We start from the raw sequence: 15,992 nt of genomic DNA, 5'->3' as shown, positions 1-15,992 counted from the left end.
AAAGCTGATGGCTGAGACCTGTCGTCTATGTTCTCAGCCCTGATTGCAAGACAGAGGCCTATTACTCTTTGAAATCACAACACCAAGCTCTTCAAATGCATAGGTGATCACAGCTCATTAGTGGGAATGTCTAAGTTCTGTCTGCATGGGGGTGTGAGCTGTGGGGCACAGGAGAACCTCGGGTGCCACCATGGGGTGAGGTGTCAAAGGGCAGAGAACACATTGGATGGATGGATGGACGGACGGACGGACGGATGGACTACACAGACATGTCTATCCTGTTTTCCACTTCAGATAAGAGCATAAACATTGCAGTTGGGTAGAATGGTGTACAGATAAGTTCAAGGGTTTATTCTTCTGGTAAGATGCATTGAGTCTACAGGCACCCAAGGGGCAGTTCAGATTTGGACTGCATGAGGAACTCAGCCTCTATTTTTATTCAGCAATACCTTTAATGTTTAGGGATATACTCTTCTATCCACTCCCTAAACACTAAAGTCAAAGCAGAATTTATAGGAAGCGTCTTGCCATTACTAGTGAGCCATGTTAATAGTACATGACTGTCCTCATCTTAAATGATCAAACTGGCCAAGGGCTATGATGGATTCCTAAGAAATGAAAAACTAACTAAGGACAAATGTCCAAGAGGGCAGTGGATATGAGGTGCAGGCATCCTACATGGTACACAGTGAGGAGGGGTAGGACCTTTCTGACACCGCATACTAAACCTTCTTCTGTGCCTCCGGGCTCCCCAAAAATCCTTCCAGGCAAGGGAAGAGCCTGCTTATTCCAAACAGGCCTCTCAGCTTGACAATCCAATGTAGGTTGTACGGGGAACCACAAGAATTCTCTTCTTCCATGGGAAGAACACATTCTTATCTCTATCTGCCTCAGGGATAAACAGGGTTGGTATGATGACCCATATGAACTCAAACAACAGAAAATACGCTGATTCCCACAGTGAAGGGTTTGCAAACTTAAGGACTATTTGTGTGTGTGTGTTCCCATCCATCTGTGTCCAGGCCCTTGGATGGGTGCATGCACTGGTACACCCATGCATGTAGAAGCCAGGACCTCAGGTATTGTTCCTCCTCAGGGACAATGCACCATGCTTATTGTGGCAGGGTCTCTCACTGGGACCTGGGGCTTATGGATTCCCCTAGGCTGTCTGTCTAGCCAGTGCCAGGGAGCCAGCCATCCCCACCTCCTGCCATGGGAGCTCCTTTTGCTTCTTCTGTTCCTTCAGCCGATGGCATTTAAGATACCAGCCCACTTGGGTGTAGTCTCTTATACTATAAATGCAGCTGTAAAGCCTGTGCTCGCTCTCTTGTTTTAGACTGTCTTCCTGTTCCCAGTTCGTGCAGAGGACTGTGACCCAGGACAGTGATCTGTGAGTCTCCCCTAAGTAAATAACCCTTTTTTATACCTAATTCTGAACTAGTATAGGATTATTTTGTGACCTCCCCCAGCATTGGGATGACAAGTGCACACTTCCTCATTGGCTTCACACATGGATGGTGGGAACAGAACTTGGATATTCGAGCTTGCACGACAAGCCATGTCCCTAGCCCACCCACATCAAGGGTTTTGGTTTTTTTTTTCCAAGTAAAGAACTAAGTATTGTATATGATAACACATCAGAAAAAAATAATAAAAGCACCTTAAAAACAAAGATTCAGAATTCATATGGCTTGATATTTGGAAGTCTTTCATCCAACTCGTTTATTACAGAAACTTCTATTTCTGCACCAAGCACAACACAATGAAATATTACACTGATTTTCACCATTGCACCGGCACTCACAAACGCACAGCCAATGTTGTCAATCAAATATACGGAAGTAATGATCCAAGCCTGAAATCCCAAGGGAAATTCTCTACAAAAATTGAAGTACATCTCTGCAAAGTGCCAGGGGTATTCTCCTTCATGGTGTGTGACCAACATTTGAGGATGTGTCACTGTGGAGTGAGTCACTCATTTCCATGAGCAACTTTGAAATGTGTGGAACTAACAGAGTGCTCTGGCGTGTGTCCTTGGGGCCCTGGGTTATAGTGCACATGCAGATAACCTGAGTGAGCCTGGGTACAGCTCACATTCAGCTCTCACGCCAGAGCCTCAATGCCAGCGTTCGTTCGCACCACGACCTGAACAGGGCTTGGGAAGAATATCTGAGATCTCAGAGTGTGGTTGTGTGGAAGGTGTGCTCTGTTTCAGGGCAGAGTGATGGGGAATTTAAAAGATTTCAAAACCAGTTTTCCTAGCCAGGTGTGGTGGCTGTGTGTTGCAGACCAGCCTGGTTACATGAACAGATCCCGGCACAGGCCACTGCATGCTCTCGCATGTCACTTGGAACAGAGGACTGCAGGGTGCAGACGAAGGGAGATCCTAAGGCTTCTCCTGGGCATGAGGAGAGACCCGTGAACCTCTTCAGGCAGACGAGCTTGTCTGCCGTCCACAGCAACCAGAATACACGCTAACACCGCTGTGGCCGGACTAACGTGGCCTCCCAAGGTCACAAGAGGACAGGCCACGAGCTCACTGTGGCAGGCCTATGCTTAATTACGTTCATCATTCCCAGAAGGGAACTATATGCGTGAGCCTGCTCCTCCATCCGTCTGTGGTCCACAGCAGTACGGTTTGCCTCTCCTTGTCCATTCCTGTGAACTACATGAACCACTCCGGACTTTAACAGACACAAAACGACAACAACAATGACTCTAGGTTCTCTTTCACAGAAAGAGTAACAGTCCAGTCTTTTTTCACTCTCTTTCCTTTTCTTTTTGTTTTTTTTTTGTTTGTTTGTTTTTTGGGTTTTTTGTTTTGTTTTGTTTTTTTCTTTTGTCTCCTCTGACTCAAACAATAAAATTTAAATAGGAAGATCTCTCAGGAGTAAAACACCCTTTAAAAAAATAAAACTTCCAAAAGTAAAGCAAAATCTTTTACCAAAATACTTTTCATTTTTCACATTGTTCTGAGACAGTTCAACAACTACCCTCTATCAGCTTAAAGAACTCCTGCTTTTTTTCCCTTGCCCTTAGACTGAATGGAAAAAGCTAAAGAAAATTAATGATTCAGAAATCCTAGAAGATGAGTGTGACATACACAGAGTAAGGCTCTTTGGATTGTCTAGCACACTTAACTTTTAATGTACTCATGCCAGTTGCAATCCTGAGAGTCTGCTAGGATGCTCACAACAGCAGCCCAATGAGAGGAAAGTAATAAATAATATCTGCAAAGAATAATTTAACTTCTGGAAACTATGTTTCTTAAAAATAACCAGTTTCTTTAGCTGCATTGTTCTCCTTTGGCATAGGTGCTGCTCCAGTCCTCATTAGTGGCGCTTCCTGGCTGGCGGTGGGATGCAGATGAGACGCAGCAGACGCTGCCTTAGGGGCTATCATTTAATGTAAGGCATCGCAGTTACGAAGAACTAGACAGTGCGCTTGAAGCAAATGCCTGCTGCAGATGTGTTAAGGCATAAACAATAGCCCAGCCTTGAGCTATGAGGAGTGGGGAGAGATGCACCAACGGCACAGGCCGTCTTTAACCAGGGCAAGTCAAGAGCTTATCTCCTACAGTGAAACTAAGTCAGCAATACTGCAAGGGAGCGGCCATAAAGTCAAAGCCTGAGGGCTAGGACCTATCAAGGCCCCAGAAGCTTCCCTTCAGAGCACTCAGACTCTGAAAAAACCCCATCTCTTTGTGTGGAAGGTGGCACAGATGTCACTGTCATGGAAACGTGCCCCTTGTGCTACCCTAAGCTGTGCACATCAGAGTTCCCGGGGGGAGAAGGGGGTGCATGCCAACACTGAGACAGCTCTCCGGTAGCCAGCCCACTTCTCCTGAGGGGTCACCACCCATACTGCACATTGACTAACTGCTGGAACGGGCTGGAGTGTGCAGCTCTGTGCATGTTACCCCAGACAGAGGACCACTTTGCACGCTACTAGTGCTCCTAATCCTCACGCGGTCCACGGGATGAGATGCGGCCTCCATCCACCCTCCACGCTTAGCAGTGTCACCCCAGGGCAGGCAGATCAAGGAAGAAACACTTCTCTCTTAGGCAGATGGCCACATGTCAGCCTTCCCAGCAGCTCCAGGGTCCCCAGAACCTATCCTTTAATGCTTGGTGGCATCAAGCTGAAGCTGAATGTACGTCCTGGTTTTCAAAGGGTGGTGGCGGCTCTCTCCAAAAGGTGAAGTTACTGAAAGTATCTGAACAGGGGAAGTCGGAGGAATGGCTTCTCTTCAGCAATGGGAAGACGTGGTCAACCACTTCACAGAGCCTTACATACCTGAAAGCGAAGAAAAACAGTAGGTTCATTACCCATGGAGCCACACCAGATACATGAAGATGAGTGCCGGACTCTGGGCTGCACTGCGGGCTGGGGAGAAACAGAGTATAGCAACTCCTGTGAGCAGCCATCAACCCTGCCTCAGCACAGCCTTTCTAGCCTTGTGAGCTAACTGGAAGCTTGAAGGGGAGACTGAATATGTGAAGAGGAGACCGCTCCCAAGAGGGGCCAGTCTGACTATGCATGAAGAACAGACAACAGGCGCAGAGATGCGGGGATGCACAGAGGGAGGGAGACCAGCATAGTCAGAGGCATCTGCTTCTACGGAGGCCACATGTGGGCTGTTGGGGGAGGAACCACAGACAAAGCACATCTTTAGAGCAGCAGAGACTACCACATTCACAGTGAAAAGATGCAGGGCCATGGGCTTATAAAAATGCAGGTTTGGCATCAATCCTCTATGGTTCCAGCTGTGCTCTCAGGCAAAGGCTTGGACGTCTCTACACCCCAACGCCCTCTACCGTAAAGGAAAGGAAATGAAAACTGCCATTTGCTTAGCGTCAGAAACAGAATAATATGGGCAATAATTCAATAGCATGTACCGGGAACTTATCAGTCAACGGCGGATCACCTGTGCTTCAGGAAAAAGTCCTGGCTGAGGGTCCCCAAGCTTGAGGCCTCCCCCAGTCTTTCTTACTGTCTGACTCTGGGCAAGTATCCTGCGGTCCCTGAGCTTCAACCCCTTCATCCTCACAGTGTGTGGGACTGGACCACACAGGTTTCTAGCACCCCCTACCTCAGGGTACTTTCTCTGTCCCCAGGAAGATGTTGCCTAGCCACAGCCTGCACTACAGAAAGAAAGCAGCTCCATAACTTGAAGACCTCCAGGCCCCTCCACACAGTGATGCAGACACACCCAACCCCCTCCTGCACAGCCTGGACTCCTGTCTCCAGGCCCCTCCACACAGTGATGCGGACACGCCCAACCCCTCCCGCACAGCCTAGACTCCTCTTTAACAGTCCCTGGGCCCCTCTCCACCCGCTCGTGCCGAGAACCAGAAGGGGCTTTCGAAACCCAAACTCCAGGAATTAGCATGTTCTGAGGCACGAAATGACTTCTTCAATAAGGCTGCGTGTGTGTTTAATAAAGGGCCTCCAACGGACTCGTGAGAAACAGTGCGTCTGCACAAAGCAGGGAAACCTCTCTTACTACTACACTAAGAATTATGTCTTTCCTGGGGATTAAAGCAAACAAACAAATTTTTAAAATACCTCCTGACTTGAAGGCCTATTAGTCTGAGGTTTGTGGCTATGGGGGTGTGGGACTCCCCACAAGGAGCTGTCCCCTGCCAGGCTGCGGAAGCCACCAGAACCAAGCTGGCAAGGCTCACGTGCCCTGGCAGCGGTGCCTGCTCCATCTGGGTGGCCCATTCCACCCTCCAGGCATGGGCTCCCTGGAGCAAGGACAGGACATTCCCTGCCTATAAAGGAGGAAAGCCCTGAACTCAGTTCTCTGCCCAGTGGGACTTCATCACTTAGAGACGGCCCAAGGACAAGCACCTGTTTGGCTAGAACTGGCCATACCCAAGGGCCTGCAGCTCAGCAGGTAAAAAAGCGCTTGCCTCAAAAGTCTGGTAGCCTAAATTCAAACCCTGGAGCCCACAGAAAGGTGGAAGTAGAAAATAGCCTCCACATGTGCATGCACGTGCGCGTGTACACACACACACACGTGCACACACACACACACACACTCGCACACACACGCACACAACACACACACACACACAAATTAATAATCATTAGAAGAAAACATCATACCAAGCTCTGGGTCTTGGTATACATGCTTCCTGAAGATGGAGAATTCACCTCAGAGCACCTGTCTCAAGACCACAAGTGAAAGGGTCCTACCCGACCTGCTCCAAGGCCTGATCTCTCTACAAAGCCAGGAAGCCAGGGCTCCCTCACATTTGGAACTGCTCTGGTCAAGCTGGACTAAAAAAAAAATGACCATCTTCACAGTGAAAAACTGCGCTCTCATTCTGAAAGTCAGACTGGCCTGGAACTCACTATGCAGCCTACAGCAGGCTTAAAAGTCACAGCAATTCTCCTGCTTCTGCTTTCCAGGGTGCTGGGACTGTAGGTGTGAGTCACAACCATGCCCAGCTCAAAAAGAATGGGAAGTCCTCGCCAACACCAGGAGGAATTACAGCCCACGCCCCAGACCCAACTCTTCATCTTACACCAGTGCTGACATCACTTAAGTCTTAGGCTATTTTCCCATTTGGTATGGATCACATGAAACAATACACCACCACCTCTGCGGTGGGCAAGGCAGAGTGACAGACCCTACCTGGGCTGATGCACCCAGTAGGGCTGACATGAGAGTCCCATGTGAGCTGAGGCAGAGCCAAGGGTGATGCCACATGCCCTACAATGTCTCATTCAACACAGCAAACCAGCCAGGTGTGGTGGCACACCCTGTAGTCCCCATGCTGGGGAGAAAGAAGCAGGACTACCAAGCTCAAAGCCAGCCTGGACTCCATGGCAAGGACCTGTCTCAATGCAAAGCAAACAGCATTAAGCCAGGGACTGAGAAGGGCACCTCTGGAGTGCAATGCCGTGGGCTCCATCCTCAGTACTATGGGGAAGAAAGTGTCACCTGGGTTACATTCCTAACTGACATTCTAACTCAGCCAACTGAATGTCTAGTTTCTGAACTCATTCAATTCCATTCCACAGAAGACTCTACCCTCTAGTTGAGACTTAACATCCTGAGGGATCTGACTTCGTTCTAATTGTCCAAAAACTAATCTGGAGACTGAAGACATGGCATTGAACTCCATTTTTAGAGGAATTAAAGATTAAAACAGAGGCTAGAGAGATGGCTCAATTAATAAATTGCCTTCCCTGAAGGAATGAGAACCTGAGTTGACATTCTCAACATCCACATAAAAAGTCAGGTATTATACATGCCTGCAACCCCAGTGCTAGCACGCTGGACACAGGAAGGTCCTTGGAGCTCACTGGCCAGCCAGGCCAGTCAAATGGGTAGGCCCCAAGCTCAATGAGAGACTCTGCCTCAAAAAATAAGGTCAGCATGATGAGGAAGACACATTGACCTCTGACCTCCATAGATAGGAACACATACAAGTATGCATACTGCATACATGTGTCCACACACACATATACATGCAAAGATGAAAACAGAGGTAGCAATGGTTAAAGGGATCTGCAACAGACAGTGATGCTGGCTTCAGGACAGTGGGGGGGGGCAGTTCCAGGGGAAGAGATAATACTCACGAGCTGATGTTGGTCTTGGCATGCTCCTGTACCAGCTCTCCCTTGGGGTTGACAGTGAAGATCCTGTTGAGGGACACACCCACTTGCTTGTAGGAATATACATCCTGTGGTTAGAAAAAGTGATGTAACTGTCAGGGGAGGCACGAAACTCACTGTACAAACAAGTACATACCACCTTTCATTGAATGTTGTATTATCCAATTTTCACTAACCAGTGCTGCCCCTCAGGGGAATGCGCACACATTCAACTAGCTTTCCTGAGCCTCAGTTCCTTCACCTCTTCAGGACTTGAGCTGATGCAGGAGGTCCTTCTACGTATGTGTTTCTTTTAATGGTTGATGAATGAAGCTGTTTTAGCCAATGGCTTAGCAGAGTAAAGCCAGGCAGGAAATTCAAGCAGAGACAGAGAGTGTAGGAGGAGTCAAGGAGATGCACGCCAGAACCTTTCCAGTAAGCCACAGCCTCGTAATGATAGAAATGGGTTAGTTTAAGATATAAGAACTAGGTAGGAATATCCCTAAGCCATTGGCCAATCAGTATTATAATTAATATCGTTCCCGTGTCTGGGCAGCTGGAAAATGGAGGAGCAGTCTGTGTTCACACTGAGCTGAGTCCCCACGGCTCCAGCTGCTCTGGCTGGCACTCCTCAGACTTATTTTCTGACCCATTTTCTCATTTCAAAATAATCTGCCACAGGTTTTTAAAGTAGAATTTTCCAGCTCAGTGGGGTTGGAAAGATAGCTCAGGGGTTAAGAACACTGCCTGCTCTTCCAAAGGTCCTGAGTTCAATCCCCCAGCAACCACATTACAACCATCTGTAATGTGATCTGGTGGCCTCTTGAGAAAGAGACCTGGTCAGTCATCCCTCATCAACTTAGACAAGTTCAACAGAACCACCACATACGGGCTACCCATGCCTGCTTCAGCATTGCCAGGGCATAAATTTCATTCATTTTCATTTTCAGTTAACACCCAGCTATATTCTATAGAATACAGGACCTTCTGCCAAGAGTGGGTCACATACCCAACATCTCCACACACTTCTGCCACCCTATGAGTCTTTGCTATAGGCTTCAAACTGAACCTTCCAGAAAGCTTGGGTCCCACATGTCACCTCCACACATTTCCTCCAGACAGGAGATCTCTCTACATGCTTCAGGGTGGGGGCGCTGGACCCGACACTGCCATCAGGCAGGGCTGGCACACTGGGCCCATCACTCAGAAAGGACCCTGCGCCTTCAGTGCCCTCGTTTCACTAATGTAATGAGTAACACACAATTGCAAGTTTGCGGCCCAGGTCGCCAGCTTCCAACGCCTTCCGAGAAGACTGGAGGCCATGTCCGATATGATTAACCTCTCTGCTTAGGAGAAGGCTCATTTTACATGCACTCCTTGGCCAGGCCTTGGGGAAAGTTTGGGCACCAAGTATAATGTCTTAAGGCTTCACGGACCCCTCAGGTACTCACAGCAGGTCGGTTTCCAAAAGCAGCATAGAAGGGTTCCGTGTTTGGGAAAAACAGGTTTTTGATGTCTGTCAAACACTGGACTTTGAACTTTTCTGGCTTCTTTTCAATCACTTCTCTATTAAAACAAACAGACAAACAAATGGTCAGCATGAGAGGACTTAGTTTGCATTAAAGTGGCGAGAGGATCACAAAAGCTGCCCAGTCCGACAGCCTGAGTATAGTCCCCAGGGCCACATTAGGAGAAGGGAACTGACCCCTGCATGCTGTCCTCGGACAGACAGACACACACACACACACACAGACACCACTGTACATGTGGCACTGTACACACAAAATAAAGAAATTTAAATTAGGAAATTTAAACTAGTCTTCAATATGCAAGCTATACACTTGGCCCAGCAGCCCAGGAAAACACTCAACTCAGAATGAACCACACTCTCAGCATAAGAAAAATACAGAGGACCATGCATGGCGGCGCACACCCTGAGATTAACAGAAAGGAGACCACCTCAGATACAAAGACACTGGGGACCATGCATGGCGGCGCACACCCTGAGATTAACAGAAAGGAGACCACCTCGGATACAAAGACACTGATCAACATCTAGTTAGGATGAAAACTCTTTTTTAACTTGTTATTGGTATGTAAGTGTGTCCACGTGCCGTGTGAGTGTGTGTGTGTATGTGGTCTGTACAGGCCAATAGCTGATGTCCAATCCCCTGGGGCTAGAGTTACAGGTGGTTGTGAGCCATCTAGCATGGGTGTTGGGAATCAAACTCTATTCCTCTGCAAGAACAGGAAGTGCTTTTAACTGCTGAGTCATTTCTCTTGCCCCAGGATAAAAATTCTTACATCAAAAATAGAAAAAACTACTACAAAAAGCTGGTTTTGGTATCAAACACCTGTAATCCCAGAACTAGAGAAGGAGAGGCATGGGGATGGCCAAAAATTCAGGGGATAGCACGGTCTACCTACTGAGTCCCAGGCGAAGACTGGGCTTCCCATAAGGCCCTATGCAAACCTCCTATGGAGAGTAAAACAAGGGTCTCCAGAAACAGTGCGGTTCAGTGCTGGGTTTTTGGATACCATAACAACATAAGAAAAGGGAAATAAAAGCTATAAAACTTAGAAAAATTTAAGGGTTAAAAGATATGAAGGACCTTTTGGTTAAAATTATAAAAACTCAGGGCTGGAAAGATGACTCATTGGGTAAGTACACTGGATGCTCTTCCAGAGGACCTGGGTTCAATTCCCAGCAGCCACATGGCAGCTCATAACTGCCTGTAAGTAACTCCAGTTTCAGGGGGTCCAGTACCTTCACACAGATATACATGCAGGCAAGACATGAATGCACATGAAATAAAAAAGATAAATAAATTATAAAAATGTAAAAACTCACTAAAATATAATAGAGAAGAAAATCCTAAATAGACATACCAGATTCTTGAATTGGATGATTCAATATTATATCAAGCTATTCATTCTCTCTAAATTGGCCTCTAGATTCATTGCATTTTTAATCAAATCATAACAGACCTTTAATGAAACTTGGTTCTGAAACAGTGGGTCCAATATAGCTTGGACACCACTAAGCATGGAAAGTGAGCACGAGGACCATGGGCACTAGTTAGAAGAGGCCAGCTAAGAGGCATGTGTATGTGTGTATCTGTGTATGTTAGTCTGTGTGTATGCACCACAAGCATGTATGTGTATGTCTGTGTCTGTCTCTGTGTGTCTGTGTATGTGTCTTTCTGTTTGTGTGTCTGTCTATGTGTGTTTTTGTGTGTGCGTGTCTGTGTCTATATTTGTGTCTGTGTGTATCTGTGTGTGTGCACCACATTCGTGTATGTGTGTGTCTGTGTGTATCTGTGTGTGTGCACCACATTTGTGTCTGTGTGTGTGTGTATCTGTGTGTGTGTGTGCACCACATTCGTGTCTGTGTGTCTGTCTGTGTGCATCACATTCGTGTCTGTGTGTGTGTACCACATTCGTGTATGTGTGTGTGTCTGTCTGTGTGCACCACATTCGTGTCTGTGTGTGTCTGTGTGTGTGGGGGGGAATCAATGGGTGCATGTACAAGTGCAGGGGCCAGTGGTCCATTTCAGATGTCATTCCTCAGAAGCTGTCCCCTCTTCTACTTTTCAGATAAGGTTTCTTTCTCACTGATCCAGGACTCACCAAATAGGTGAGGCTGACTGACTAGTGAGGCTCAGGGATCCACCTGTCTCTGCCACCACACCCACGGCATCCTAAGAGACTAGAATCTGTGCTGGACCTCACAGTCAGAGTTAATAATGCGTCCATTGTGAGCTCACAAGAGCAAAGACTGCCATCCTGCTATATTCTCAGGCTGTTTGTTCAACCTGATTTTAAGAGAACAATGTAACCATCAGCCTTAATTGCCTTGGGATTCCCATGTGATCAGTTTTTACAACCTAAGCTAATGGATGGCTGTAATCTTAAGTTATGAACTCTTCCATGCTCCTGACCCAAAGTATCACAAGTGTGTGCCGAGATAACCACTTACTGAAAGCAGCAAAAACAGAGGTTAGACAAATTGTATAAAATGAATATCCACCATAAATGTTGAGCACGACATTTGGACACTGCTTGGTAAGCAATGGTGTTTGTTATCTGGGTCAGTCAGGGTCAGCTGGAGTCAGTGACCTAACCTCTTGTCAAACTCTGTTAAAGATTTCTGGAAAGTATCCTCCATTCCATGTTCACGTGATGCTTTCTGTGTGGTTCACTAAATACAAAGCAGAAACCCTTTGTTAGGAACAGACATAAACACACAGAGACAGGGACAAACACGGAGGCAGAGTTAGACACGTGACAGACAGACAAGAAGACAGAGCAGAGGATGGAAAAGGAAGCAGAGAATTCAAATCTGGGTTCATTCTGGGCTAGATGGCACCAAGGAGAAGGGTCACACTTCAGTGTGACACCAAGGGTAAGTCCTTTGTTAATGTGATGCTGATGTGTTATTGGCGACTCGAGTTTATTATGAATGCATTCAAAGCAGCTGCATTTTGGTGAGCTGTGCAAGGAATCTCTAATGCATCTCTCTCTCTCTCCTCTCTCTCTCTCTCTCTCTCTCTCTCTCTCTCTCTCACTCACACACACACGTGTGGTTCTGGATCTCAAACTCCTCTTCGCACTTGTAAGGCAAGGGCATTTATCAACTGAATCATCTCCCCAGTGCTGTAGAATATTATTTTAAGGTGTTATGTTTGTTTAGGCTCTGGAACGCTTGTTAACAATGTAAAGATGTGCTGCTTTTGTTTATGCTGCATTTGTTTAACTGTGAAGCTGTGATTCTTTGCCTGATGTCTAACAAAGAGCTAAACAGCCAATAGTGAGGCAGGAGAAAGGATAGGCAGGGATGGTAGGCAGAAAGAATAAACAGGAGAAGAGATCTGGGAAAAGAGAGGAAAGGAGCAAGATAAAACAAGGAGTGGAGGATGACAGGGGCCATCCACCCAGCTATACAGCCAGCCACAGAGTAAAAACAAAAATAAGATATATAGAAGTAAGATAAAGGTAAAAGCCCGGAGGCAAAAGGTAAATGGGATAATTTAAGAAGAGCTGGGTAGAAACAAGCCAAGCTAAGGCTGGGCATTCATAAGTAAGAATAAGCATCCATGTGTGATTTATGTGGGAGCTGGGGGCCAAAGAGCCCTATAGAGCAAAGAGAAAAAAACAAATAACACTCCAGTCCAACAGTCTACTCATTCTGCAAAACCTGCAATGGGAGAGAGAACAAGGCTGGGCAGCAGGTCAGTGCAAGGGTCTCAACTGGCAGGACAGTACCTGTGTAAGGCAGAGAAGAGGCTGCTTGGGCTAAGCAGAAGTGGCCCCTGCGGCAGCACCGTGCCCCTCTCGTTTACCCAGTGAAGGTAGCCCCTTGTCATGTCTGCCATTCCAATGGCACGTGCCGAACAGTAGAGAAACTTGTAGCCGTTCCTGAAAGACACAACCCATCTCCTTGAGAAGAGCACTGTACGGTGGGACGTTTCAGCATCCCGAACCCTCACCACCTGCCCTACGAAGAAAGGCATGGTTGGAAGTAGCCCAGAGGTAAAAGTCTATATTCTGTAAAATGTTATTTCCAGTTGAGAATTAGCTTCAGTGCCGCTCACTGCATCCTGGGTCCTATCTAAAGTGGCCTTCCATAACGATAAGCCACCATTTACCTCTTCTGCATACCAGACAGCACCATGCTTCCTATAGCCTGACAGTGGTTGCGGGGCCCTTGGTCAGTTCAAGAATGAAAGGGTGCTTCTTGGGGTGGGGCAGGGTGGTAAGACTTGTCTACCACAGAGAGGGCAACGCTACAGACTTTCCCACCCCCATCAGCCCTCGGCCACATGCTCTGAGCCCTCCATACAGACCAAGATTGCCAGAGATGCCCATGGGGCTCAGCATGCCCCTGTCCTCAAAGAGGATAGAGGGCTCTGGGCAAAAACCACAGCAGCAGTGGGGTGCAGCGGGAATGGGGAAAGGAGCATGATAAACCGTCTGCTCTTGCTTGTCGAGTTCTCAGTGAGCCCCACAGGGGTCTGGAGAGCACTAGAGCTGAGCACAGCAGGGAACCTGTTTCCAGGCTTCTCATTCTGCCCCAGTCTCTATACTCGGCTTTATTAGACAATGCAGGGGCTGGAGAAATGGCCCAGTAGGTACAATGGGTTAAGTGACAAATAGTGCAAAACTGACCACCGCATACCACCCGAACCCATCTAGGGAGGCTGATGCGCTGGCACCCACCAGCCATCTGGGGAGGCTGATGCGCTGGCACCCGCCAGCCATCTGGGGAGGCTGATGCGCTGGCATCCGCCAGCCGCACCAGCACTCCCATGGCGAGATGGGCAGCACAAACCGGAGAATCAGGCCAGCTAGCCTGGAGTACACAACAGTGGTAGAAACAAGAGCGACCTTGTCTCAGCGAGGTGGAAGGTGAGAATCAACTCCTGAGAACTGTCTGCCCTCTGACCTCCACAATCAGGCTGTGGCATGCACAGACACAAATACACACACAAACACACATATGCACCACACATGCACACACATACACACATTACACACACAAATATAGATGCACACACACACGTACAATAAAAATAAAAAAAAACATTTCAAAGCCCACAATTCAGACAGACTTTAAATAGTTTTGAATGGTTTACCACCATCAAATTTTCCAAGACAAGCTTGTAGACTGGGGTCCTCAGCACAGCTATCTTGGAGCAGGGAGATGTCAGATGCTTACAGTGATGCACTGTGAGACACAGCATCCCTGCTTCCGCCCACCGGGTGCCCACAGCACACAGTAATCATGACAATCAAAAATGCCTTGAAGCATGGCCACTCGTGCCTGAAATCATAGCACCTGGGAGGCAAAAGCAGAGACTGTCTCAAAACTAAGTCTCTAGATGCTGCTATATATTCAGCAGGGTGGTGCGGGGGACCTCAAAGCTACCCTCAGTTGAAGGCCCCTGCTGTGGAGAGAAGGGAGTCTGGCCTCATTTGTAATCCCAGGGGAAAGACAATCTTACCTGCCCCTAAGGAAGCAAGCGAGTTACTACTCCATGCTCGGAGGGAGAGAGACTGGGGGGAGGGGGGGATGTCGCAGACTGGCGGACAGAAGATGGGAGTCGGGCGCTCTATACTTACTGACTGACTTTATGGTACAGCTTCGCTATGCCCTGGTGGGTCCAATCCTTTCCCAGTGTGGGCAAAATATGACCAAGAGTATCCGATCTAAATAAAGATAAATACATATAATAAGCCAAAGGCTACTGTAAGAGGAGGAGAAAAAATATCCAATTGGCTTAGATACACTACTTGTGCCCCATAAAAATAGTTATGAATGAAGGCTCAGAGGGTAAAGTTGTTCGCTGCCTTTGATCCCAGGCACCCACATAGCAGAAGGAGAGAACAGACTGTCCCCAAATTGACCCCTGAGGTCCATGCTTATGCACACATGGGTGCACCCACAAAAATGTATAAAAAAGAAAACCAAAAGAAGTAATAGCATGAATAAGAGCCAATGGAAAGCCCAGGCTCACAGAGTCAAGTGAGGACACTACGGGAAGGCCATGGTGAGCCATCATGCCGAGGACTGGGTTTGCCAAACCCAACTGTGGGGCTGCTAACCATTCCAGAGCAACGTTCTCCAAAACCCACCAGGCTAGGGAGATGATACCCATCAGAAACAAGTCACCAGACCCTAGTGGCAGCCAAAGTACTGCCCCTATCTGCACAGTTCCAGATGCACCAGAAACTGGACGCTCCAGCTCCCACAACACTGCTCAGAGTGCAATGGAAGCCAGCTCCAGACCATGCTGTGGTCAGACCCACCTTGTGATGGTCCCGTCGATATCTGAGATGATCACTTTGTCATCCCAGTTCCACAGGTAGATGGTGCCTTCACAACGGCAGGTGCCCTGGTACTGCGTGGTGACACTGAAAACCACATCATTGGGGCCATTCTTCAACTTCAAGCTTTTCTGAAAAACATGAACCATTTGTGTGCTCAACAGGGAGGTCCAGATGCAGGGGTGGTTTGGCCTCTGCAGGCTTTAAAATCAAACCTGGCTTGCCTAGGCCACTGTGACATTCTCTCTTCTGTTTCTGGCTGTAATTCTTTTCAGGGCTGGACAGGCAACCTAAGTCAGTCCTAGCTTTCCCCGGCCCCACCAGGGAAGCAGCCACCGAACCTTTACAAAGCATTCTGCTTCTAAGAGCCTCACTGACTTAACCCAGCACTGAGAGTGAGTGCACGGAGCTAAGTGACCAGCGGCTGCCAGGCTTCACCAAAGAAATGAGAAGGGTCTTGGTGTGAGAACGCAAACATATGACAGCAAACATGTCTCCCTCAATAGCAGGTTTTTATTGATTTTATAATAACACAGACTGGAAAGAGAGGCCTA

The 15,992-nt window shown here is 47.7% G+C and overlaps 1 protein-coding gene across 6 annotated transcripts in view; it reads right to left on the bottom strand.

The window, feature by feature from the left end:
* Positions 1–1,691: 1,691 nt before the first annotated feature.
* The window catches only part of LOC121438874 (phosphatidate phosphatase LPIN1-like), a 64,881-nt gene continuing 50,580 nt past the window's right edge, over positions 1,692–15,992 (bottom strand). For all 6 annotated transcript variants that reach the window (XM_041639359.1, XM_041639361.1, XM_041639360.1 and 3 more), the window contains 6 exons: positions 15,421–15,569; positions 14,734–14,820; positions 12,877–13,029; positions 9,063–9,177; positions 7,597–7,700; positions 1,692–4,296 (listed from right to left, as the gene is read on the bottom strand). In XM_041639359.1, coding sequence (XP_041495293.1) covers positions 4,137–4,296; positions 7,597–7,700; positions 9,063–9,177; positions 12,877–13,029; positions 14,734–14,820; positions 15,421–15,569 — 768 coding nt within the window. In that variant the 3' untranslated portion in view covers positions 1,692–4,136. The remainder of the gene's footprint in view (positions 4,297–7,596; positions 7,701–9,062; positions 9,178–12,876; positions 13,030–14,733; positions 14,821–15,420; positions 15,570–15,992) is intronic.

This window comes from Microtus oregoni, unplaced genomic scaffold (assembly GCF_018167655.1).
Source record: "Microtus oregoni isolate MIOR12 unplaced genomic scaffold, Mior012 000058F_ref0000040, whole genome shotgun sequence".
NCBI lineage: Eukaryota > Metazoa > Chordata > Mammalia > Rodentia > Cricetidae > Microtus > Microtus oregoni.
This window is presented reverse-complemented; position numbering and strand designations above follow the sequence as displayed.